General features: G+C 41.0%; 1 protein-coding gene across 1 annotated transcript in view; it reads left to right on the forward strand.

Moving 5' to 3' along the window:
* The window catches only part of LOC116310079 (alpha-2-macroglobulin-like), a 46,356-nt gene that overhangs the window by 2,101 nt on the left and 16,937 nt on the right, over positions 1-27,318 (forward strand). Inside the window, exons 5-16 of the mRNA XM_039609205.1 lie at positions 564-616; positions 714-734; positions 1,278-1,443; positions 1,519-1,603; positions 1,702-1,849; positions 7,629-7,746; positions 7,840-7,949; positions 8,046-8,213; positions 8,452-8,679; positions 14,696-14,759; positions 14,853-14,998; positions 15,405-15,554. Coding sequence (XP_039465139.1) covers positions 564-616; positions 714-734; positions 1,278-1,443; positions 1,519-1,603; positions 1,702-1,849; positions 7,629-7,746; positions 7,840-7,949; positions 8,046-8,213; positions 8,452-8,679; positions 14,696-14,759; positions 14,853-14,998; positions 15,405-15,554 — 1,457 coding nt within the window. The remainder of the gene's footprint in view (positions 1-563; positions 617-713; positions 735-1,277; positions 1,444-1,518; positions 1,604-1,701; positions 1,850-7,628; positions 7,747-7,839; positions 7,950-8,045; positions 8,214-8,451; positions 8,680-14,695; positions 14,760-14,852; positions 14,999-15,404; positions 15,555-27,318) is intronic.

Raw genomic sequence — 27,318 nt, forward strand, 5'->3', positions numbered from 1 at the left:
TCAGACCCGTTCATCGTCAGTGCGCCTTATAGTCCGAAAAATATGGTATTTTAAAAAACAACAAAAGGAAAAAAAATCCCACAAGTTTGAGACCTGCTGCTGTGATGGAGAATTAGACAGTAATTCAGCTTAACTTTGTAAACGGGGACAGATAGCACAAAATAAATCATGTCTGAGTCAAATTCTTTTTATGTGACAGTTTAATGGTTTTAATTTTTAAAACTTCATAATAAAATAAATATGTTTGAACATGGCTTTGGAATTCAAAGTACAAAAAAATCGTGAGGGAAGAATATGGAGGGCCTCGGGTGCCAAAATGTATTAAGCACATAATTAAATAATGAATTAAATGTGTCATTAATTAAAATATAAATTAGCAATATCAGTTCAATTTCAATAAATTAGATATACGTATATGTCTTATACATGTTAGTCCATTATCTGAGATCTCTCTTGGCTTGCTGTGTAGGGTAACCAATCAGATCTATGTTTGATAAGTAGCAGTGACTTTGTTTTAAAGTATAAAGAGAGAAACAGAGGTAACCTCTCAATTTTTCTCAAAGTGAATTTCAGAGTCGTTACGATGGATAATAAAATGCGACCTGCCAATCAGCTGGTGAGTTTTTAAACAGTATTATTAATAATGCTGTTTGGAATTTGGAGAACAGTTTCTTAACTCCACCTGTCTTTCTTCCTTTTGCTCTTTCTTTCAGTATGATGTCATTGAACTTCAGGTAAGGGGGCGACTCCAGAAAAGGCTTTTACTTCTCTTGTAAATGCATCAACACAACACTGAACACATGCAGTCAGACAGACTTGAAGGTTCCCTGCTCACTGCTTGCATACACACTGCTTCTGCAGTATTACTCCAAGTTACTGACAGTGCAAGGTTTAAAACTTGGACAAATTGGGTTGCATGTATGTAATACACACCGTGCAGGGGCCTGTTCTGTCACTGCCCCACATGTAAAAATAAAATGACAGTGATTAAATCAAAATAATAATCTTGATTTAATTACTCCACAAACACAGCCACAGCTTCCCTGTCATTACAGCTTAGGTTTCTTTATATCACTTAATTTTTAAACATTTATAAACAAGTGCTTCACATCTAGAAGGGGACAAAGCTGGTTACAAATGAAGACAGGTCATTTTAAGTCCTCTAAATTTATATTGTCCAGTTTTAGCTCTAATGTTGTTGAAAAAGAAAATAAAGAATCTAGTTGGTACTGTATTTACACCTGTGTAGTAGCTGTCACTGTCATTTGATTTAACAGGATCCAAATAGTAACAGGATTGGACAGTGGCTAAATGAAACATCCAATAGCAGAATACTGCAGCTTTCTTACTCCTTGGACACTGAGGCCCGTGAGGGACCGTACCAGATCATTGTGTCAATGGGTGAGAGGAAAATATCTCACAATTTTAAAGTGGAGAAATATGGTAAGTCAGTCTTATTTATTCTTAAATTCTTTGTTGTAATGGAGTGCAAATGCTGACATTCATATTTTTCCCCAGTTTTACCCAAATTTGATGTGACAGTAAATATATCTGAAGAAGTGAGTATTGGGCAGGAAGACATTGAAGCTAAAGTGTGTGCAAAGTAAGGCAAAGTTCTTTCAGGACAAATTATGTGTTGTTGAAAATCTGGAGTTTGGAGAGCAAATGACTCACTATGTTTATGTATTTTTCTTTAAACAGGTACACGTATGGACAGCCTGTACCAGGACGTGTTACAGTCAATGTGTGCAGACCTATTAAGTACTTTTTCCATGGTGTATCGGTGCACAGTGAGGATGATTTGGCCCTATTGCAGATAAGTGCACCCTGCCACACAGAGACAAAGCAGGTACAGTTATGGTTTTATTTCTCTCTAACCTTTTTTCCCTGATACTTTGGGTACATTCAGGCCACTGCATTAGCATTACAGCATACGGGTTGCCTGCTCTACCCAGATGAACTGGCGCCGTATGTTCTCTTCACTTTTTTCCCTACATTTCATCATCTCGTACTTGTTTCATCCACGGATTTGAATTTTTTGTGATATCTCATCTTTCTTGGATGGACGTGTCAGCTCCAAAGGAGTGAAGTGGTTATTGTTGTGCCTAAAAGGCTGCATAGGTTGTGATGGTGTTTCTAATATCTGCTAGATGATTAGCATTACTGGTAAGGCTAAGGCAAGTGGTGTGTCTCATTATGTCTGTTACACAAAAGAACTTCAAAATACTCTGATCAGACTGCGACACCTAAACAAAGTGAATGAATATACACATATCCAAAGATTCAGCTCCTGTTTTAAGTTTGAACAATTTAGACTGATTTACTGAGTTACTGCTCAGTGTTGGGAAGGTTAAAATGTATTCCACTACAGATTACAGAATACATGCCTCAAAATGTATTTTGTAACATATTCAGAATACGTTACTCAATGAGAGCAACGTATTCTGAATACTTTGGATTACTTAATAACTTATCATTCTTTTTACTACTACATGAATGTACTATTTCTGTGTGTTTTATTACTATTACTGAAGGCTACTCACCATACCAATACCAACTAGATTTTTAAATCTTAATATAAATGAGTAACAGTAGGTGGACATTAGGTAAGGCTGCACTTTTTGCAGCGATCTCGTATAGAAAACTATTCCGCGCGTTTATAAAACAGGTCAGCGACTCCGACAGTAGTAAAGGGACCTCTGGCTAATACGTCGGGTTTGTGTCGGGTTCTTAGCTGAAAACTAGCTTTACTTTGTTGTGTGGGTCAACTTTGCTAGCGAGAGACAGAGAGAGGCGTTGAAAGGCTGCTGCAACAGAACTTATTGTTTCAGAGAAAAACACGAACACAGAGTACAGTCGAGTCTCAGTACAGTGGCTTGCTAAAGTATTCGACCCCTTGAACTTTCCCACATTTTGTCACATTACAGCCACAAACATGAATCAACTTTATTGGAATTCCACGTGAAAGACCAATACAAAGTGGTGTACACGTGAGAGTGGAACGAAAATCATACATGATTCCAAACATTTGGTACAAATAAATAACTGAAAAGTGGGGGAAATAGCTACAGTGGTTTACTGAAACATGCAAACACAAATGGAAATGCAGCCTGAATTCTGTCAGGCAAGCTTTCATGAGTTCAAGCCCCGCTGTTGTTGGATGTGTTTTTGCAACAGGCTGCTCGACAATAGGATAAAGTTCAAACTGGTTCTTTGCTAAGTTGTCTGTTATGTGTAGAAACAATAATCCATTGAGGCAGGTGTCCTTGTTGTGCTTGGATGGTTCATAGGTCAACATAAAATGACTAATCCAAATAAAGGAATGAAAAAAAGTTCTCTAAGAATGATCAGGTACAGGGACTGAACTGGAAATGACTGTAAAAGCTGCCAAAGTCTCATCACAAACTGCTCAAGCCCATTTTAAAAAATCCCAAGAAAGTTTGGCTAGTCGGAAGCCAACAAACAAACACACAAAAAGGTAGTGGGTGAAGATATTTTCACAGTACTGTATAATGTATATATAGTAGTACAGAGATTTTAAGGATGTAAATGAGATACTGCTGGGAAATTTAAATGATACAGTGGTTTTGTGAGGTGATACCGTCATACTGCTATACAGGCCCAGTTCCAAAGCATGTTTGGGATGTTGTGGAGGATACGGCGTCCGTGTTTTCCAAAAAGAATTTCAGATTTTGAATCATCTGAGCACAGAGCAGTTTTCCACTTTGTCGTTTTAAATGAGCTTTTGCCCAGAAAAGAATGCAGCGTTTCACATTCACATTTGACTTCTTCAGAGCAGCGCCCTGACATACATGGGGCGCTGCTCTTGCGGCGACCAGCAGGTTGTCTCTCTCTGTCAGTGTCAGTGTTTTAACTTATTTTATTTCATTCTTTTATTCCTTTATATATATATATATTTTTTTTTTGCCTGAGGAAATCCTACAGCATCGGCTTGTGCTTTGTGGAACTTCTTTTAATGAAGATGGGTTTTTTATTTCGCATGGTTTTATTGGCAATCCTGACGGTTGTTTGGAGTCATTGCTACTCTCAAACAATTACATACTCACGGGAGTTTCTTCTGGATCTTCGGTGGAAAGGCCCGTCTCTGGACTCTTTTCACCCTCCAGTGTTTTCCAGCTCTGGATTATCCAGTAACCACAGGGGCACTTTTGTTTTTAACAGAGTCAAGCTAGGAAGCGGGGTAAGAAGGGAGGCCTACGTCAGCGATTGCGGAAGCAAATACGATACAATTGTATTCCTTTACCATCAATAATCCTGGCTAATGTGCAGTCTCTGAGGAGTAAATTGGATGAACTGCATTTGAATGTCGCACATTTACGTGACTACAGGGATACATGTCTGATGGCATTCACAGAGACTTGGCTCAAGGATTCTGACCCTGATTGTTCTCTGGAACTAAATGGCTTCGGGTTTCCCATACGTTTGGATCGAGACCCCGGAGCTACCCAGAAATCTCAAGGAGGAGGGGTGTGTTTGTATATAAATCAGAAATTGTGTAAAAACGTGACCGTTTGTAGACAAGTGTGTCTGCCTGAAATTGAACTCCTCTCTGTGTCTTTGAGGCCGTTTTATCTGCCGAGGGAATTCCCACAGACCAACGTCACCGTCGTTTATATCCATCCTAAAGCGAATCCTAAGAATGCGACTGACACCATCTCCAACGTCATCCACTCACTACAATCTACCTAATATTGTTCTTGGGGACTTTAATCGATGCAACTTGAAGAAAACACTGAGCAGTTTTTATCAGTATGTGAACTGTCCCACACGCTTCAATAAGACTGTGGATCTATGTTACGGTTCCATAAAAGGTGCGTACACATCTGTGGCTGGCCCCGCCCTCGGATCCTCGGATCACAACACGATGCATCTTCTGCCAGTTTACAAGACTGTGCTGAGAAGAGAGAAAGTGAGGAAACACCACATAAAGGTTTGGAGTGACGACGCCTCTTTAGCCCTGCAGGGCTGCTTTGACTGTACAGACTGGTCAGTGTTTATAGAATCATGTAGAGACATTAATGAACTCACTGACACTGTCTGCAGCTAGATCTCCTTTTGCAGAGACATGATTATCCCTTCAAAGGTTGTGCATTTTTTCCCTAATAACAAACCATGGTCTTCAAAAGCTCTTATGAGGCTGATTCATGAAAGGAAAAAAGCTTTTTCAAAATAAAATACAAGGATAAGGTAGAGGCGGAGATGGGTAGCAATAACTTAAGGGTTGCCTGGGCAGGCATGAAACACATGACTGGTCACTGTTACAGTGACTGTAATAAGATAAGTCTCCCTGGTTTTAGTTCAGATTCTCAGTTAGCCAGTGAGCTGAATAGATTTTATTTGAGATTTAATGATAATTATAATTCAAGGAATACACCAGGGGCCCCTCAGCTTTGTTCTTTGATGAAAGAAGGGTGCAAAATCTTTTAAAATGACTAAGACTAAAATAAGTCCAGGTCCTGATATATATGTGTGCCAGGTGCTTAGAACATGCTCTGAGCAATTATGCAGTATTTTTATTACATCTTTCTTTTATCTCTTCAGCAACAGAAGGTTCCAGAGGTATGGAAAAAATCAATTATTTCTCCAGTTGCTAAGACCACAAAACCTACATCATTAAATGATTTTAGGCCGGTCGCTTTAACATCCTTAGTGATGAAGTCCTTTGAGAAACTTGTCAGGAAGGAAATCCTGCAGTAAGTAGAGAAGCTTATAGACTCAATACAATTTGCATACAGGCCTCGTAGAGGTGTTGGTGATGCAGTGGTCACTCTGTTGAACTTCCTTTATCGCCATCTTGATGGCGCCAAAGCTCATGCTCGGCTCTTAATTATTGATTTTTCTTCAGCTTTTAATACTATCCAGCCACATCTTTTAGTTGATAAGCTTCTTAACCAGTTTAAACTTGATTTTAATCTCGTTGGTTGGATTTTAGACTTTTTAACTGACAGATCTCAGTGTGTGAGAGTAAACGGCTGTTTTTCCAAACAGCTGAACTCTTCTACTGGCTCACCACAAGGTTGTTGTCTCTCTCCTCTACTGTATATCTTGTACAGTAATGACTGTCGCAGTGTACAGGCCAACAGGCATTTCATTAAATATGCAGATGACACAGTCATTGTAAGCCTCCTTCATGGTGAAGAGGATTCCCATGGGCCTGTTGTGGATGAGTTTGTTTCGTGGTGTGATCGGTCCTTCTTAATGATCAACACCTTGAAAACCAAGGACATGGTTATTGACTTCAGGAAGACATCCCCCCATCCTGTGCTAACAGTGGTAAATGGTGCAGCCATTGAACTGGTGGAAAGTTATAAGTATTTGGGGCTTGTTCTTGATAAGACTCTGTCCTTTGAGTCACATCTTGCTGCTACAGTGAAAAAGGTTCAACAAAGACTGTACTTTTTAAGAAGGTTGAGAGGTTTCAATGTTTCATCTGAAGTGATGACTCTTTTTTATAAAAGTTTAATTGAATCTGTTTTAACCTTCTGTATCATTGCTTGGTACGGTAATATGTCCTTAAATAATAAGACCAGACTTAACAACCTAGTTAAAGTGGCTAGTCAGATTTCAGGGAGGTCTCAGGTCCAGCTTGTGGACTTTAATAACAGGCAGGTGCTGAGGAAGGAAACCTCTGTCCTGTTGTGTTCAGATCATCCTCTCTTTAATGACTTTCAACTGCTTGATCGTCATTATAAAGTCCTGCAGTGAAGACAAAGAGACATAGATTGTCTTTTGTACCTACTGCTATTATCATAGCTAATAACACTAAACCATGAGTGTTGTTGCCATTGCACATTGCACTTTTTTGATGAAAAATCTAGGTTGTTTTCTCATTATATTATATTATTTTGGTGTGTGTATGTGATGTGTTGGCTGTCTGTTTGTTTGTTTGTACGGACATACTGCAAATCAATTTCCCGTTAGGGACAATAAAGTTACCATTGACCATTCTTTGCGCAATGGAGCTTTAACCTGCGTTTGTGGGTGGCACGGTGAACTTTGTGTGCAGATATTGATTTGTGAAAGTGTTCCTGAGGCCATGCAGTGATCTGACTGGCAGAATGATGACAGTTTTTCATGCATTGCTGCCCGAGGGCCTGGAGACTGCAGCCATCTGATAGTGGATTTCAGCCTTATCCTTTGCATGTTTTGATGACATTATGCGCTGCAGATGATGAGATATTCCCCGTCTTGATAATTTTTCATTAATGAAATTATTCTGTTATTGTTCTACAATTTGTAGACACAGTCCATTGCAGATTTGTAAACCTCCGCCCATCTGTATTTCTGAGAAACTCTGCCTCTCTATGAACAGAGGCCTGTTGCCAGGTAACATAATCAGTTGCAAAATGTTCCTTCAGCTGTGTTAGTTTGGTAACACTGACCCCTCCAGACTTTTGTCCCCCCACCCTACATTTTTTAAGCATATTGCTTTCATCAAATTCAAAATAAGCTCATATTTTTCATGATTCTGTAAAATCTCATAGTTTGAACTTTTAATATCTTTTATAGATTCAATTGTGAGTGAGATTTGATTCTAGTTTTGGTTTATTTCTAGTAAAATTGTATCGCACACAGCAGTGATTTTCTTTCTTTATTGTTCTTTCCAGGCAGACAAGACTGGCTGTGCAACGTTTTCCTTCAACATGTCAATTTTTACTAAAGTTGACCAAAAGGTGCTTCAAGATGTTCTGGATATCAGGGCCAAAGTGGAAGAAGAGGGAACAGGCAAGGTTTTTTATTTCTTTAAAATGACACATCAATGTGTATTTAACCAAAAAGGGATTCACGGGATTATAACATGAATGTTTTTACATTCAGGTATTTCACACCCTCAAGAGAAGAGAATCAGGATTTCTTATGTCCTTGGAAAAGTGTCTTTCATTAACATGCCCAAGGTTTGGGAACGGGGATCTAATGTGGAAGGAAAAGTAAGCCTAACATGTTGTTTTCAGCTCAGTTTGTCGTACAAAGCACATTTATGTTATTTGTATTTTCCATTGATAGAGCATTGTGTGTTTCAACAGGTCAGAGCAGTGTACCACAATAATACACCAGTTTGTGACGCACCGGTCTACCTGTTCACGGGACAAATGAGACAAACACGCTCACTACAAAATCTGACAACTGACAGCAACGGTGTGGCCTCATTTTCTTTCAGCACTGATAACTTTGACCAGGATATCCAACTCCATGTGAGCTGACACACTGAAATAATGTGTAATTTAATGCAGCCATCACAGCAGCCTGAAGCCACAATTGGTTTCTGATAGGCTGCAAATGTCCAAATACCTCCCACAGTAATAAGCTGCAATACTGAAATAGTTTATGACTCATCTTCCTCCACCTTTGCCTTGCTTATAAAGATGGCCTTATTCACCAATGTTATTTTTAGATTAAGTTTTTAAATTTTTGTTTCCTATCCTCAACTAGGCAAGCCTGACACCAACAGTGGACTACCCAAGATATAGAGCTGCATTCTATGACAGGGGATTTCACATATTATCCATGTCCCAGCCGTCTTCTCCTGATATTAAAACAATCAGCTCTCTAGAGGTACAGACGAACGATAAAGCAGTGCCCTGTGACACAGAAGAAGACATATCAGTAAACTACACAATAGTGGGAGAGTCTCCAGGGTCTGTGGATGTCATTTATCTGGTGAGTTATCTCTGGGTTTACTACAAAGTTGAACATGACCAGACTTTTGTGTGTTTGCTAAAAAACTACTGTCGTAAAACCCATCATGACTGAAGAAGACACTCTCAGTCCATCATGAGAATCCAGCAGCCTCGATCTATTTCAGCATAAATACTGATCCAGCCCAAACTATATGCTTTAGCAAAACTTAAAACTAGAGATGGCATGATACCACTTTTTTATGTCCGATACCGATATCATAAATTTGGATATCTGCCGATACCGATATGAATCCGATATAGTGTATTTTTAATCAATAAAACTGTTTTTTAATATCTTGCTGCATTTTGTATAAGTTCATACTCAAGTTTAAATAAACAACAACACTAAAGCTATTCTGTTATACCTGTATGTAAAAATACACTGCACCCAAAATATTTCATAGTTCAGCAATACTGATCAATCTAATAAACTTAATCCTCCCTATTCTGGTATTTTAAAGAGTACTTAGTAGAAATATTAAGCAACCAACTAATAGGGTTGCAAACTCCCAGCAAAAAAAAAAATAGGAACCACCCCCCACCCTCCACCTGATGATGCTTAATCGACGTAATCAATTTTAATTTGATGCAGGGTGAAAAAAAATGCACAGAAATAAATTATTTTTCAAGAATAATTAAATAGATTCAACATCTTTCTTCAACAGAATTGCAGAATTCACAGATGGTATCTTCCCAAAGGAAAAAGTGCTATAGCTTACTAGGGTATATTAGACTTAGCAGTTACTATATAGAGTAATGGACTTCTATACATTTTACATCAGATTAAAACTTTGGGTGTAAGATTCAGATAATTATTTATTAAAAGTGTTAGGGTTCAATGTTGAGAGAAGAATCCATAAATAACCACAGATCCAGGCGTGTGCAATTTAGACGGCATTTTAATGAACACATGTGTGAGTTCAACAACCCAATCAGTGTTGAACTGTCTTTACCATATTCAGACAACTGTTTTATGGGGTTAAGATAGTACAGCCCCCTTTTCTGTTACTAGGCAGAAATACGTCACTCCAAAACCACAATGACTTTTAACATAGAACATCATCTTTGTGTCGATGGCTGATGCTTCCTGTCAGCCCGCCTTCGCTGTCGCTCCATGAGCGCCTCCTTATCTCCCCGAACATCAGGTGGACTTCCTGTAACAGACTACCACGTACGCCTCGACTTTGCAGTTATAAACTCTTACCTAAATGAGTCTATCTGTGTGTGTGTGCACGTGCGGGGGCGCGTGCATGCTGTGTACTGCGTACGTGTCATGACCTCTCACTATTTGTGTCTGTATGTATATGTCTCGCCCTTAAATGCTCTCACATCCCACCCGTTACACTTCTGACCTTTCACCAGAACAGAGGCTCATCCCTACATATAATAACCTAACTGGAACTATATATGTAATCTACTGAATAAACCCCCTACTCTTTGGCTTGCGCTCGCTCTGCTTTCGGTTTCACTTCTGCAGAAGCCTGCAACTTCAAAGACATATAACTTCCTGTCTTTTTTTAGCACAGAGTTACTCTTTCACCCTGCAGTCTGCATAAACATTAAAATTATACATTCCAAAGCACTTCGGGTTATAGATTCAACTCAACAGTTCGAAGTGGTTATAACTGGACTTGTAATAAAGACTGATATAATACCAATATATTTGAACATCTGAATGCATCTGTGAAAGCAACATCACTATTAACATGAAATGGTAATGATGATTAGAAAAATAGCAGCAAATAATAGCAGGAAAATATTTCTATTCTCGATACTCCCTCTCTTGGTGACCCTTAAAAAGGGTCACCACACACTTATAACATTACTCTGACCCTCTCTAGAAATGCCAGCTCCCCCTAAGAACACTCCATGGGTAAAGTCAGGTTCTTCCTTGGTCCCTCTCTCGTGGAAATAGACATTTTAAATGAGAATAAGAAAGAAAAGTATGTCTTTGTGCCCCCTTTTCCCTGTTCATGCCCTATCGGCCCCCCTGGCTAAACTTTGCTAGATCCGCCCCTGCACAGTTACCAGCCGTCAGCTACGTAGAAAAGGATCCTGGTGTAGAAAGTAATATTAAATAAATTCTAACAACAGTTTATCAAGCTTAAACGTGCTGCTGTTGTTCAGCCGCTGGTTTCCTCTTTCTGGTGCAAAGTGGGCCAAAAACAAATGTAACGCTTCCGTTCTTCATGAATCACAGACGCTCAGAAAGGTTGGCTGTTCACGGTTTATTCTGCACAGTGCAAACATGCCTGCAGAAGACAGAAAACACTTAACATGTCTTCTGGTGGTACCCGCTATTGTAGCTCCCTCACAGTGCAAACGCGCGCTGTGTTGACAGACTTACAATCTACTTCTTAATAAAGAAAAGATGGAAAATAATAATTTCTTCCATTTTACAGTCTGTCACACCGTACTTGAATACAAAAAGACATCTTACAACTTATAAAAATTACATTTCACAATCGTATAACACAAAATAACAGGATAACAGAAATATCACTGGCTAAACATTTCCCTCTAGTGGACAAATTAACAGTAGCGCATTACATTTTTACTTGCTTGTGCTTTACAGACAAGATGACTGTTAACAAGCTCACGTACCTGCAGAAGACAGAAAACACTTAACATGTCTTCTGGTGGTACCCGCTATTGTAGCTCCTACAATGTAAAACAACATCACAAAAGCACAGAAAAACAGTAAGTCAAGCACATTTCCTGCTATGCGCAGCAACCACTGGGGGCCGACAAACGCTTACTGCCAAAGAGCATAAAACGGCAGAAACACTGTTTAATTCAATTCAATTCAATTCAATTTTATTTATATAGCGCCAAATCACAACAAAAGTCGCCTCAAGGCGCTTTATATTGTACAGTAGATAGCACAATAATAAATACAGAGAAAACCCCAACAATCATATGACCCCTATGAGCAAGCACTTTGGCGACAGTGGGAAGGAAAAACTCCCTTTAACAGGAAGAAACCTCCGGCAGAACCAGGCTCAGGGGGGCGGGGCCATCTGCTGCGACGGTTGGGGTGAAAGAAGAAAAACAGGATAAAGACATGCTGTGGAAGAGAGACAGAGATTAATAACAGATATGATTCGATGCAGAGAGGTCTATTAACACATAGTGAGTGAGAAAGGTGACTGGAAGGAAAAACTCAATGCATCATGGGAATCCCGGCAGCTCACGTCTATTGCAGCATAACTAAGGGAGGATTCAGGGTCACCTGGTCCAGCCCTAACTATATGCTTTAGCAAAAGGAAAGTTTTAAGCCTAATCTTGAAAGTAGAGATAGTGTCTGTCTCCCGAATCCAAACTGGAAGCTGGTTCCACAGAAGAGGGGCCTGAAAACTGAAGGCTCTCCCTCCCATTCTACTTTTAAATACTCTAGGAACAACAAGTAAGCCTGCAGAGCGAGAGCGAAGTGCTCTAATGGGGTGATATGGTACTACAAGGTCATTAAGATAAGATGGGGCCTGATTATTTAAGACCTTGTATGTGAGGAGCAGGATTTTGAATTCAATTCTGGATTTAACAGGAAGCCAATGAAGGGAAGCCAAAACAGGAGAAATATGCTCTCTCTTTCTAGTCCCTGTCAGTACCCTTGCTGCAGCATTTTGGATCAGCTGAAGGCTTTTCAGTGAGTTTTTAGGACATCCTGATAATAAAGAATTACAGTAGTCCAGCCTGGAACAGCAGCAACCACCCTTTGTTTTCGGTTACACAGTAACATCCTAACATCAATATAAACCTATATACATCGACATGTACAACTTATGTATCAACAGTCACACCAGAAACCATAAAAATGCCAGAGCCTTTCATTACAGAACTTACCCTCACAGTGCAAACGCGCGCTGTGAGGAGCGGAAGCCTTAGCAGCTTCCAAACGCTAGAGTGAGATCCGGTTTCTGGGTTTTCAAAATAAAATACAACAAAAATGATAAAATTCACACTTAAAATAATAATTAAGACCAGGTAAGTGCATGTTTTTCAGATGTCTTTTTAACTCCGTTACACAAAGAAGAGAGACGGACTCGCGACAGAAAAGCCGATCAGCTGATCATTGAACAGTTTCACGATTGAAGTAGCGGCAGGAGAGGGAGGGAGAGAGGCAGTCGCTCCATATATCGGTTGTTAAGCTTAACGTGGGAACGCTTTACAAACATTCAGAGATGAACTTACACACTTGCTTTACTTCTCTCTGGGATAACTTCCTCGGAGATGAAATGCTGGTTTGGTAGCGAGGCACACTGCTCCGACATGCTACGGTTATGAGCCGAGTTACGCCGTGTCGCAAGTTTTGTGAGGTGTTTTTTTTATATTTAATGGATCGGATTACATTTTTTATTTCTCTCCGATATCCGATCCAGTAATTTAGGTCAGTATCGGACCGATACCGATACGTAATATCGGATCGGTCCATCTCTACTTAAAACTAGGGAGGGCGTCTGTCTCCTGAATCCAAACTGGAAGCTGGTTTCACAGGCTTCGTGTCTGGTCCCTTTACTTTGTCCCTTATCATTTTCTGTCAGCTTAGTAATTAGCCTCAGTGTTTAGTCCTTTGTTCATGATATCCTCAATGTTCTCTCTCTGCTAAGTATTTAAATTTTTAGGCCTTCTTAGTTTTAGTCATCTGGGTTCTGCTCTCAGTTAAAGTTGTTTGTATTCTAGCCCTCATTATAGTTATTATGCTTTTCCTGTGTTCCCCCTGCACTTTTGACTGATTGATTGATGAACTTTATTGATCCAGAAGGAAATTGGGTTAAAGGCTGCCAGCAGTCCAGCGCCATCTTACCCTTCCAGCCATACATACATTGCACAAACATCACATGGGGATGACCGGTCAGAAGAATTAGAACAATGGAAATACACAATACACGAGGAAAGACGAGGAGCAAAAAGACCCACCCAGACTGAGCCCCTAAAGGGAGATCGGTTTGAGAACAGAAAGAACACCTCAGCACATGAATGTTCAAATCTCACAACATAAAAGACATCAGAGGCATTATTAAGAAGAGAAATCTTGATCCTAATGTTCTTTCTAACTTCAGGCCAATTTCTAAACTCTCTTTACGTCCAGAATTTGGGAAAAAGTTGTTTTCAAGCAACGTCAGACCTTTTAGATGTTTGTGGCATTTGTGAAGCATTCCAGTCTGGTTTTAAATCTCGTCCTGAGACTGCACTGTTACGAGTTTTTAATGATCTTCTTTTAACTGTAGACTCAGGTTGTTCTGTTGTTTTAGTCCTTTTAGATCTGACTGCTGCCTTTGACACAGTTGTTCACAACATTCTCTTATGGAGACTCAAACACGTTGTTGGTCTTAAAGGCTCAGTTTTATCATGGTTTAAATCATACCTGTCAGAGAGCTCATGTTCTGTTGCTATTGGGCAATGCCCTCTTCCTCTGCCCCTGTGTGTTGTGGTGTGCCACAGGGCTCTGTTTGGGGTCCAGCTCTGTTCTCCTCATACACGCTGCCTTTTTAATTTTTATTCCTATATTTAGGAAATACAACATTCCCTTTCATTGTTATGCTGATGACATCCAAATTTGCTTCCCCTTGAATCAGGATGTCTCTGTCCCACTGCAGCCTTTGCTTAACTGTCTGCATGATGTTAAAGACTGGTTAACACAGAATTCTCTCACCCCAAATGAAAATAAGACCAAAGTTATTGTTTCTGAAAGTCATGCCCCTTGGATAAGTTAACTGATACCCTCGGTCTGCTTGCTTGTCATCATTCTCACACTGTATGAAATCTCTGAGTATTTTTGGATAGCTCTTTAAATTAGAGAAGCAAGTGTCGACAGCTGTGAAAACTAGTTTTTATCAGTTACATGAAATAGCCAAAGCAAAGCCATAAAAAAACAAATTAAAAAACAAATTAAAAAACACATTGAATTAAAAGGTGTCAAAACTTTTCACTGGTAGTGATTTCCACAGATATCAGTGCTAGTACATTCTTGTTTTTAAATGATGTCTGTCTTCCAGGTGTTGTCCAGAGGAGCTGTCACCATGCAAGGACAAAAACAGGTTGAAGTGCAAGACAGATCGGGTAAAATTCCATATTTCCACAAATGCCACAGCCAAGCATTGACGTTGGTCTGTTTTGTTGATCTGTGGATGTATGTTTGGACCCGTGTTTCAGTGACTGAGGGCCAGGTGTCCTTTAAAGTCAGAGTGTCTCCTGAGATGGCTCCAGAGTTCCAGGTTGTGGCTTATGCCGTCCTGCCAAGTGAGGATGTAATTGCCCACAGTGCTGACTTCTCTACTGACAAATGCTTCAGCAACAAGGTGAGTGTAATTCTAGGGGTGTGCTGTGTGTTTGGTGTCTGCAGTTATGCTCTGGTGTTCAAATCAAAGTCAAATTCAGTTGGCTAAATCACCTGAGGATTTCTAGCATCAGTAAATGGACTGGTTGTTGCACAGCTGTTTCTACTCTACCTGAGGACTCAAAGTGCTTCTTTATATGACCTCATGACCTGCTCACTCCCATTTATGCAAGCACCTTTTTCAATGATGATGCAAGTCCTACCTATCTAACACTGACACAGTGTTCATACAGTGTCCAATGTAGTGTACAGCCATCTCATGGGACTCATGATTTGTCACTCACCACAGTGAAGCAGCACATTTAGCCAGCAGTGAGTGGGGAGTTATCACAGTCACTAAACATCTACGGGTGTTTTGTGTGTGTCAGGTGTCAGTGGAGTTTTCACCGTCTTCAGCCGTCCCAGGTGAAGAGACCAACATGCAGGTGACGGCCCTGCCACGTTCTCTGTGTGGTGTGAGCGCCATCGACAAGAGCGTTCTCATCAAGGAGCCTGGGAAGACTCTGGATGCAGATAAGGTAACTGCTGATATTAACACCAGTGAGATGGACACATCCCTTATTTCCAGAGCCCGTAGTGTCACAAGTTACCAACAGCTCACGCCTTCGCTCTGGTACTTGTGTCCTGATAAGTACTCCTTCTTTGTGTTTTTTGGACAGTCATAATGATAGGTTTGTAGCATAAACCTATTCGCTGGAACGTTCAAGACAATTCAACTACACAGCAAACAAGACACGAGTAGACAAAGTTCTTTATGTTTCTCGTGCACGGGAGAGAACTGGACAAACGCCGTTCCTTCGCTTGACCCCAGTTGCTCTCGTCCGCTCCCCCGTAACACTGCTCTTTTATTGAGGTTACACGAATATGCATAGGTTCATTAACTTACAGAGGTGGGTCGAGTATCCAAAAAATGTACTCAAGTAAGAGTATCATTACTTTAAAATATTATTACTCAAGTAAAAGTAAAAAGTAGTCGTCAAAAAAGTTACTCGAGGAAGAGTAAAAAAAGTACTTAGTGAAAAGGCTACTCAAGTACTGAGTAAATAGCTGAGTAACTGTTTGAAATGTCCAATTTATTTTATAAATAAATGCTATCAGACAATCAAAAATAAATAAATATACAAATTTTAGTATTTTCAAAAGGAATATATGTAAAAACATCCACAAAATAAGGCACAACAATTCTAATTTCAAGATTTCAGTTTTCACAACGTAAATTAAGTAAATCAGAAACAAATGACACAGAGATGCAACAGGTATAATCAGGAAAAGTTTATTCCCAAGGCGGACAGCAGGAATTAAAAAAAAACAAAACAAAACAAAACATCTGTGCTAATCTTCCACAGGAATAGGCATTCTAACAAAACTTATTTTGTATACTAAAATACCCTGAAGTATAGACAGTGGATTAACTCAATGTAATATGTAAAAACTACACTCACAAATAAACACTGAAACCAGAGTAAAACTAATTATAAAAGACAAATACAAATTTCCACTATGTGGATGTGCATATGTGTATGGCTCACTTTACCATAAATTGTTTCTTCAGTCAGTGAAATGGTGCTTCAGCTTCAGCAGCAGTTGGCTCTCAAGGTTCTTGCTGTGAAGCTGCGACCGTTTGGCAGTGAACAGGAGTCCTGCATGACAGCTTCTTGATCTGAGGAAAGCCATGCAATAGTTCCACACCTCCAGTGATTGGACAGTGAAAAGTATCTCTCCAGCTCCTCTGCGCGCCTGGCTTTCCTGACCCCATGGATCCATCATCTTCGTCGGTTAGGCCGCTGTTTGTGCTGGCCTCATCCAGCTCTGTGTCTAGGTGATGTCTGATGAAGTTGAGACCTCTGGAAAGATGTAAGGTTTTCAAAAGAATTAGGTCTGGTCATTATAGTGCTGTATACACTGCCAAGCTGCAGATGTTTGTTTGGAGGAAGCCTCCAAAAGCTGCCCATACACTGTGCGATTTGGCCCATTTTGAGACGATTTTTCAATCGCACAACCGTTTTTGGGGATAGGCCGTGTTTTGCCTTAATCGTGTGTGCATTGTGTAGTATACATGGGGTAACGATAAGCAGTTCACACCTCACGACCAGCTCCCAATCATCAATCGTATGGTCGCATGATAATCAAACCCGTTTGAAATCCTGTCGTCTCTCACACTGCGCACGCACAAACACAGAAATGAAAAGAAAGGTGGAGCGGCACGGCAGTGCAGTGTGTGATCTGGACACAAGAGATGGAGGCACAACTTGTAGGATGAGGCTCATCCGAGTGCATAGCGTGAGAGCTGCCACCCAGGCAAAAGAAAAATAGAGCTATATCACATTATAACGTAAACAGTTTATTGTTCTAACAACATACCTTTCACGTTTGAACAATATAATATTTATATTGTACGAATGTGATAATTATGTATATTGCAATAACGTGATATTATATTGTTCAAACATTAAAAGTATATTGTTAGAACAATAAAGCTTTCATGTTATAACGTGACATAGCTCTATTTTTCTTTTGCTCCGGTGGCAGCTCTACGCTTCCGTATCCGAGGCTTTTCAATGTGGCCTCACAAAATTATCACGACTGCAACAACCATGAAGAGCTGTTTGGACATTGCTGCTCAATCACGGTTGCCTGGTCAATGTTTTTCATTAGTAATTTAGCAGAGTTGGTGGTGTGTGTGTCTGTGTGAGTGAAAGACAGAGAGGGAGAGCGAGGGACAGATTTTGTATGATAAGCTTCATTTTATGGACGCACCGACGCACTCAGGTCGCATCAGAGCATCAGGCCGGCTAGTGTGAAACCCTGCATCGTGACCTATGAACTTCTAACCGCTGCGATTTAATTGTACAGTTTAAGCAGGAGCTGAATAACGTGACTGAAAAAAACAAAATCGCACAGTGTTTGCCCAGCTTAATGCAGACTGTTTAAACTAAACAAGCTGCTGTTTCACATAATAAACCATGTCACCCGCAGTATTGCCTTCTGTTTTAACAGTTAAAGCAGTAGAGACGAGCTGTTTGCATGTTCGTGGAACTCTAGCGTCATTAACCAGCCTAGCTGTTAGCTTATAGCTCACGCTAGCTAACCAGCGAGCAGTTAAAAAGACAGCTGAAGCTGCACAAAACACCCACAAACTTATCTCACTACAACGTAGGGCCGGAAATATGACTCGCAGCTCGAGCTCGACACAGCTGCTGTAACATAAGACCGACATCCAGCTAACCACAGCTAAAAAGATATTTAGAGAAAACTTACCGTTTCATCAGGTTACGAGCTGATTTGTTTCACGCTGAAAAGTTGGTTTGTTTTGGCTCTCCCTGAAGACACCGACACTGCAGACATAACTGTTCTTTTGTGCTGCTTTTAAGCGAAACATTCTTTGTATGTGAGGCCAAAGGTGTTCATCCTCTTCAGCTCTAGCGTAAACTCTGCCATCATATTTCTTCTTTCCGTGTGTCGCTACTTTGAAACGCTTGGGCCGCTCCGCCCGCCACGGTTTCAAACTGGTCATGTGACTGTATGACCACGTCTCATTGGTAAAAAAGTTACCGGAAACTCCACTGGCGGCATGTTATCTAATGTGTTAAACTAATTTTTTTTTTAAAGTAACGAGTCGAATTTTGCAAATGTAGCGGAGTAAAAGTACCGTTTCTTCTTCATAAATGTACTCAAGTAAAAGTAAAAAGTATCGTGCAAAAAAGGTACTTAAAAAGTACATTTTTTTCAAAAACTTACTCAAGTAAATGTAACGGAGTAAATGTAGCTCGTTACTACCCACCTCTGTTAACATATGACATGTACACAGGCATACACTTGAACAAAGGTACCAGTCTGTGTGTGTGTGTAGTTTTGTTTATCCTACCATGAAACAATAAGAGAAGGTACGACTCTCCCATGCTCCCAGGATGTGGGTGTGAATGCCAGAACACTAAGGAATGCACACAAAGTCTTTGCAGACTATTAAGGATCAAACCTCTACCTGTGAAAGTATCTAAATAAAAAGGCCTTGTTAAGTCATGACACATGCTCTTCATCTCAGGAGGGTAAATCATACCAACCCTAATTGGCAGGCTCAACTTTGCAACAAAAGAAAAATCATCAACTAGATTAACTCCAAAACATCCATCAGCCACACAACACACAACATAACCCTAATATCTTATTAGATACGAGTTCAATCCCCAGGCCTGAGCTATTCCCTCAGTTAGGCCACAGACCCATTTTATTCAGTTTTCCTTCTTTCCCCGTCAAGACAAAACATGAGATATGTTGTCATACATTTCACAAAATAAGTTTGTTCTTATGTATTCAGAGTTGTGTATCTGGGTGCAGGATTCACTCGCACATCACAACAGGAAACTCAGTGTTTTAGAGTCTCCACTCTAACAGACTCCAACACATCCCATTTACTCGTGCTAGCATTCAATCACCTTTCATTAATCTAAGAACCATCAACTAATTTGCATATCAGCTATTAACCCACTAAGATGACAGGACAACAGAAATGCATGTTCAAAATATTATCACAAAAATAGAATTTCCCTCATACAGTAAATTACTTGTGCTGCATCAATCAGGCAGAAAGCATCTCCCAATTTACTATATTAACAACTAAATTTATTGTCTGATCACTGGTTGGTCAAACCAGAATCTTTTTTCCCACAAAAATTAAACTGTTGTCCTGCAACCCAGAGAGTTAACTGTCAGCATTGGATAAATTCAGCATTTGATAACAAGTTGATTTTCATTGCATGTGTGTTTGTGTTATTAGGCAGGTTTAATCAATGTCTCTGGAGCTGCATCTCCAGCAGGGCATGTTCTTAAAGCTGCCTTTCCTACACACTTCTCTGCTATTATTTGATGATTTCCTAACTAATGTGCTATGAGTCCACTGGTCTTTTCATCACTTCTCATCACACTAAGTGACTTGCACAAGATGATAAACAGACTCACATGCTCAAGATGGTGCCTAATCTTCATGAGCTCTCTTGTGTTTGTGTTAGTAGGGTTAATGCTTGTTCTGCTTGTGTGTGTGATTTTGTATATGTTTCTTCTTGCAGTGTTTCAGATTCCTTCACAATTTTCCACTAAAGCAGTCAGTTTTCTGTTTCCCAGGTTTGCTAACCCAAATTTGATTTCCCACATTAAACAACAGCTTTCCTCTGTGTTCTTACTTACTCTCACTCTGTTGTCCTCTCCCACTTCAACAGTCCAACAGCCGGCAGTTCTTCTTCAGCTTTGTCCTGTGTTCCACTGTCTCTTCTTGCCATTTTCTCCAAAGGTAGCAAATATCAACCTCCAACAGTCTCCTCATAAGTCCTTTTCACAAGCACAGTGACTTTGCAGCTTGTTGGAAACACAGTGTCATTCATCCAATCAGTCAGGATGATGGTTTGCTCTTCTTCTCCGATGCTGTTTGTCCACACTGCTGCTGCTTGCTGGGTCTCTCTGCTCAGGACTTTGCTGCCGTCTCTTTATCTGCCATGTTATTGCTCTTTGGAACTGCATTCCTTGTCTTCAGGGAGGAGTGAGAGCTCGCTTGTGAGGTTGAGGGACACATGGAGCTGTAAATAAGTTAGCCAGAAACTTGGCCTGAACGTTTCCAATGATATTAAACTATAACTTTCTTCCGGCCGCTGCATGTGGAAAATGGATCCAGGTCTGCTTTTCATCTGAAAGTGACAAAACTAAAACATTTCCATTATTATTATCACTGCTTAACCAACACACAGAACTCTCTGTTTTTGTGAACTCTCCTTTCTTAAAAGCAGAAATTGAGATTGTAGTTGTTCTTGGCTGATAAACACAAAACGTTTTTCCTATGATTATTTTTCATCTACAATTTAAATTTTGTCTCTTTTTTATTCTTTTTTTTTCCCCTTTACAATAGCTGGTGACCTGCAGAATCACCGCTCTCACAATTGGAGGCAATTACCTTTATACAGCACACACACACTGCGACGTCAGGCACATTCACACTCACTTTTTCATCTGCATAAATAAACCATATGACTGATGATATGTGCCATGGTGATTCATGAGCATGATCACAAGTTTATTTAGTTAATTTTCAACCCAACAAAGCAAATAAACAGAAACATGATGCTGATGCTATGAACACTCTACACACATGAGTCAAGATACAGGAAAACTGCTGCGTATCTGAAAGAAGGAGCTGAACTCACGGATACGCTGCACACTCCAGTTATCATAGTTCTGTTTCTCTCTCTTTGATGAGTTCTCAGCCAGCTCCTGATCTGATAATGTGTAGTTTGCTCATCAGCTCAGAAGAGACAGCAACGCAACCTCACACAGTGGTTGTGTGCTTTGCCCACAGTGGCAAAGACTTGAAACTTACTTGGTGTTGCTTAGCGTGTAATATTAGCCTTGAATTCATCGAGGAGAGAAAACAGACAGCTAATCTACCGGCCCGATGACGAATTCTCACGTCTCGGGACTTTACTACAGAAACTTCCTGGCTGACATCAGTATTTCAGCGTGTCTCTTCTCCCCTTGTTGAATGTCGACTCCAGGGATCCAGCATCGAAGGACCAATTAATGATAGGTTTGTAGCTTAAACCTATTCGCTGGAACGTTCAAGACAATTCAACTACACAGCAGAAAGCACTGAACACCAAGCAGAGCTCTTTATGATTCTCGTATACGAGGGAGAGAACTGGACAAATGCCGTTCCTTCGCTTGACCCCAGTTGCTCTCTTCCGCTCCCCCGTAACACTGCTCTTTTATTGAGGTCACATTATTATGCATAGGTTCATTAACATACGACGTATACATACACACAAAGAGTACCTTGCCTGTGCGTTGTGTAAGTGTGTGTGTGTGTGTGTGTGGGGTCAGAGTGTGACCCCATAAACGACTTCCCTAAACCTGCTGGTCTGGAAGTCCAGCAGTTCATCTAAACAAAAGGCACTTAGAGTAAAACAGACATAGATACGTTTATCCTACCACAAAACAATAAGAGAAGGTACGACTCTCCCATGCTCCCAGGATGTGGGTGTGAATGCCAGAACACTCTGGAATGCACACAAAGTCTTTGCAGACTATTAAGGCTCAAACCTCTACCAACATGACATTGATTATACAACTCTAAGCTGGGGTGGCTGTGGAGCAGCTACTGATTGGAAGGTTGGTGGTTCGATCCTAGGTTTCCCCAGTCTGCATGTCAAGTGTCCTTGGGCAAGATGCTACCCCAAATTGCCCTCCGATGTGTTCATCGGGGTGTTTGAATTTAGATTAAGTTTGCACATTTGTTTAGAAGTGCTTGCATGAGTGGGTGTGAATGGGTGAATGAGGCATGTTGTATAGAGACCTTTGAGTACTCCGGGAGAGTGGAAAAGCGCTATGTAAGAATCAATCCATTTACCATTTAACACTAGAATTACTGAGCCTTTTTTCCCTGGTGCAAGTCCCTACTACTATATTTACTAGCCTGCGCAGATTTGCGTAAATTCCCCCCGACCTTAACACCTCTTGGCACCCCGCTGAGATTTTCACAGGTCTTCAACTCCATTGTTTTCCTGCTTTTGTTGTGCAAACACACCCTCCCCCAACCCCCAACCATGAGAGATTCAGGTCTTTCCTTCCCTGCAAGGCTACTTTCCTTCCTTACCTGCAGCGTACTGTACACCATGGTAGTTTCTATGTGCAATATTTCTCATATGCAATATTAGTTCTTGTCAATCCTTGTCACTACATTGGATGCCTGGCCATAAACATATATACACAGAGTTGTACATATATTTATATAGCCACACCTTATATAATATACATAAAGTCTAGTTATACACACAGACACATATATAGATAGATAGATATGTGTGTGTGTGTGTGTGTATACATACACCAATATTTTTGAATACTCGTGTCCATATATATGTTTCCAGATTGTTTGTATAGTGCACTTTCTATACCGTGCTCTGTCCACTTTTTTGCAATGACAATGCAGATTTTCCACTTGTGGGACAAATAAATGCAGATTTGCTGTGTGTGTGTGTGTGTGTGTGTGTGTGTGTGTGTGTGTGTGCAACATTGGCATTTGTTTACTCAGATCCAAGGCAGGCCAAACCTCTGTGTTACAACCTACATACAAAAGACACACATTCACAATATATGGGTACATAAGTCTGTTTTATTTCAAAGTGTTTCAAACTTTACAGCGTTTGCAGACCCAGTGTCCATCATCCCTGCATTTGGCACGGGTGAACTTCTGACATGCACAGGTAACCCTGCTGCGATTCCTGTTGCAGCTCTCTTGCACCTGGCACTACGTTGTCTTTACAGTCCCTGGCACAGCAGCTGCAGCAGCCTGCCTCTGTGCTAATATTTCCTTGTGCTGCATGAATCGGCAACGAAGTTGCTGAGCTAGAAGACTCAGGAACAATCTTCTTTTGCCTGTCCACCCTGTACATGCCTTGTACAAAATGTAGGCATTCGCTGCCGCCAGGTCCAGCATATTGTAGAAAACCGCTACTGGCCACCTGTGTGTTGCTGATCTTACAGAATACATCCGTGCCATTTGGTCCAACACGTCTACACCACACTGTAAAAGCAGAGCGAGAGAGTCATGAGTATATGTTTTTTTCTATAGGCCTGTATAGCACACATCAGAAAACATTGTAGCACTGGTGTAAAATTGTACACACATTCACATACCTTCATGTGGTTATAGTCTGTTATCGTGTTGGGTTTCCTCTTTCTGCCGTCACTGATCGTCACATCTTGGTGCATGGAACGTAGAACACACACAGTCTTGGTTTTTTTAGGTGCATAAATTGTCAAGGACACACTGCCACTTCTAAGCACTGAAGTGGAGAATACCTCTCGCTTTGCAGTATCTTTTGCAAGTTGAGGAAGTTCACGCCGGACTTTATTCACCGTGCCCAGTAATGTTGTTTTGCGCTGCAGCAGTCTGTGCGACAGTGACAGTGAAGTAAAGAAATTGTCCGTTGTGACGTTTCTCCCATCATCCAAAAACGGCTCCATCAGTTTCATGACCACGTTCTCTGCCAGCCTCTCTCCCTTCTGACGACTGGGGTCCTTTCCCAAGTAAGGAGATGCACTGCAGACATATTTGGTGTCCAAATCCGTGGCCATCCAGAACTTGATCCCAAATTTGTCTGGCTTGGTTGCAATATACTGTGTGAATGGACAACGAACCTGGGTAGGGAACAGCTGTTCCCTACCCAGGTTCGTAGGGAAGCTGGCAACAACGGTCGTGCATTCAGTATAGTTGTGACTTCCGCAAGAAATGTGGTCAAAATCTCATGAGTAAGTTGAAGCATTTCTACCAGGCATTTCTGAAAGTTGTAACACAGAGGTTTGGCCTGCCTTGGATCTGAGCAACTCTGAGTGAGCAAATGCAAATGTGCCAGGCCTCAAGGATAATGGGTGGTTTGCACAACAAAAGCTGTAGGAGAAACAAGCTGACGACCTGTGAAAATCTCAGCAAGGGTGCTTAACACCTCGGGACTTGCACCAGAAAATATAAAAGCCAGTAATTCTAGGGGGTGTTGGGTAGGACTGTGCGATATGACCAAAATCTTATATCCCGATATTAAGACATCTATCGTCCGATAACGATATAAATCACAAAAATGTAACATTTTCTGTAAATTATGTGAATCTCAGGCAGCTCGACTTGCGTGAAGTGTTTTTCCAGCTGGGCGTCGTGTACCTGGAGTCGAGTGTTTTAACTGATGCATGGAACTATACATTTTTAGACGTAAGTTGTAACGGCCGCCGTTTTCTTTGTGAGTATTTATTACACAGCGTGCTGCGGGGAAAAGCCTGTTCTAACGTTTGAGTCTAAGGTTTATTTTTTAGCACCTGACGGCTCTTTTTTGCTTCTCATCCGTAAATACTCTGCATCTTTCACGTGATTCAGTTTATTTTGAAAAGTCTCAACAGGATCTTGAGATTGGTTGATCTTGAAAGGTCTTGAAAGGTTTATGTGGAAAATAAACAAGCGGACACGAGGTGGTTTTACCGTCGTTGTTGCTAACGACAACGCATAAAAACAAGCGCTTGTCCGTCCGTAGTGTGGTTATATTAAATATAAGAGAAAGAGAGAACTTTAGGAAATTAATATAGCCACTACAGTGACCATCAAAATAATGAAAAAATATTGCCGTAAACAGTTTATTTTGCGACACCACGAAACAAACGATAGCGTAAAATGAAACGATAGATGTTTTTATATCGTCATCCGATATATATCGTTATATCGAACAGCCCTAGTGTTGGGTTTAGGGAAGTTACGCAAATTTGCGCAGGATAGTAAACCTAGTAAGCATATATGAGAATAGAATAGAATAGAATAGAATAGCCTTTATTGTCATTGTACAGGGTACAACGAAATTGGAGTGCCACTCCCTTGGTGCAAAAATACAATAATAAATATAAATGTAAAATATAAAAGGTACATTAAAACAAACAATAGTAAGTACAATATATACAGGATAGCACAATATATACAGGATAGCAGCATTAATATAATGACAGTAAGAATAGCAGCATAATAATTGACGGTGACAGTATGGTGTAGCTAAGCAGTTTCGATTGTTTTTGTGCTTATTTACTATGGTGATGGCTCTGGGAAAGAAGCTATCCCTGAATCTGTTTGTCCTGGTTTTATGTGACCTGTATCGTCGGCCTGATGGTAATAGTTCAAACAGTTGATTGCTGGGGTGAGAATGGTCCTTGATGATATTGCCAGCTCTGCTGAGGTACCGAGAGTTTGCAATGACCTCCAGGCTGGGCAGAGAGCAGCCAGTGATCTTCTGGGCTGTGTTGATGATCCTCTGCAGTGCTTTCCTGTCTGCAGCTGAGCACCCTGCATACCATGTTGTTATGCTGTACGTTAGGATGCTCTCTATGGTGGCTCTGTAGAATGTCACCAGCAGCCTCTCCTCCAGGTTGTTCCTCCTGAGCACTCTCAGAAAGTGGAGACGCTGCTGGGCCTTTTTTACCACCGCCGTGGTATTTGCAGTCCAGGAGAGATCATCAGAGATCTGCACGCCCAGAAACCTCATGGAGTGTACCCTCTCCACACAGCTCCCGTGAATGTAAAGTGGGGCCGGGTCTGCTCTGCCCTTCCTGAAGTCGAAGATAAGTTCTTTAGTTTTCGTGGTGTTCAGTTGGAGGTTATTAACTGAACACCACTCAGTCAGTCTGTTGACCTCATCTCTGTAGTCCGACTCATCCCCCTTGAGATGAGTCCAACCACTGTGGTGTCATCCGCAAACTTTATGATGGTGTTTGAGAGATGGGTAGGGGAGCAGTCGGATGTGTAGAGCGTAAACAGGAGGGACTCAGAACACATCCTTGTGGAGACCCGGTGCTGAGTGTGATGGTGCTGGACAGGTGGGGGCCGAGTCTGACAGACTGTGGTCTATTTGTCAGGAAGTCCTTAATCCAGAGGCAGATGGGGGTGGAGAGTCCCAGGTGAGACAGTTTCTGGACCAGGATCTCCGGGATGATATGATTGAATGCTGAGCTGAAGTCCAGGAAGAGCATTCTCACATAGCTTCATCTGTGCTCCAGGTGACTCAGCGTAGTGTGGAGCGCTATGCTGATAGCGTCCTCGGTGGATCGATTTGTCCTGTAGGCAAATTGGTGGGGGTCCAAAGTGGGAGGCAGACTGGCCCTGATGTGCTGACAGACCAGTCTCTCAAAGCACTTCATCACTACAGGCGTAAGTGCAACAGGCCTGTAGTCATTTGGGCTGACCACAGCTGTCTTCTTGGCGATGGGGATGATGGTGGAGGTTTTGAGGCAGGGCGGGACGGTGTTTAATGACAAGGAAAGGTTGAAGATTTTAGTGAAGACTCCGGTCAGTTCGTCAGCACATGCTCTGAGAACCTTTCCATGTATTCCATCAGGACCTGCCGCCTTCCTGGGATTCACTGACCTTAGAACACACCTCACTTGATGCTCCCTAAGTGTTAGTGTGCCGGTGCTGGGGGCGGGTGGAAGTGGTGTGACAGCTGAGGGTCTGGTCGTCTCAAAGCGGGCGAAGAAACGATTTAGATCCTCAGCCAGTGTAGATATTTCTAAGCATAAATGACAATCTAATAATATAAATCTAACACATACATTCAACTTTATTAAACAGTTCAATGCTGAGTTTATCTTAAAGCAAACTAGTATAGAAATAATACAAGGTTACAAATGCATGTGTCTGTGATGACAGTCCTGTAAATGTATCACCTGCCAGTCAGTGTCTACTTTATTGAGAAGACTTTAACTTTACATCAAAAC

Source organism: Oreochromis aureus, linkage group 3, assembly GCF_013358895.1.
Source record: "Oreochromis aureus strain Israel breed Guangdong linkage group 3, ZZ_aureus, whole genome shotgun sequence".
NCBI lineage: Eukaryota > Metazoa > Chordata > Actinopteri > Cichliformes > Cichlidae > Oreochromis > Oreochromis aureus.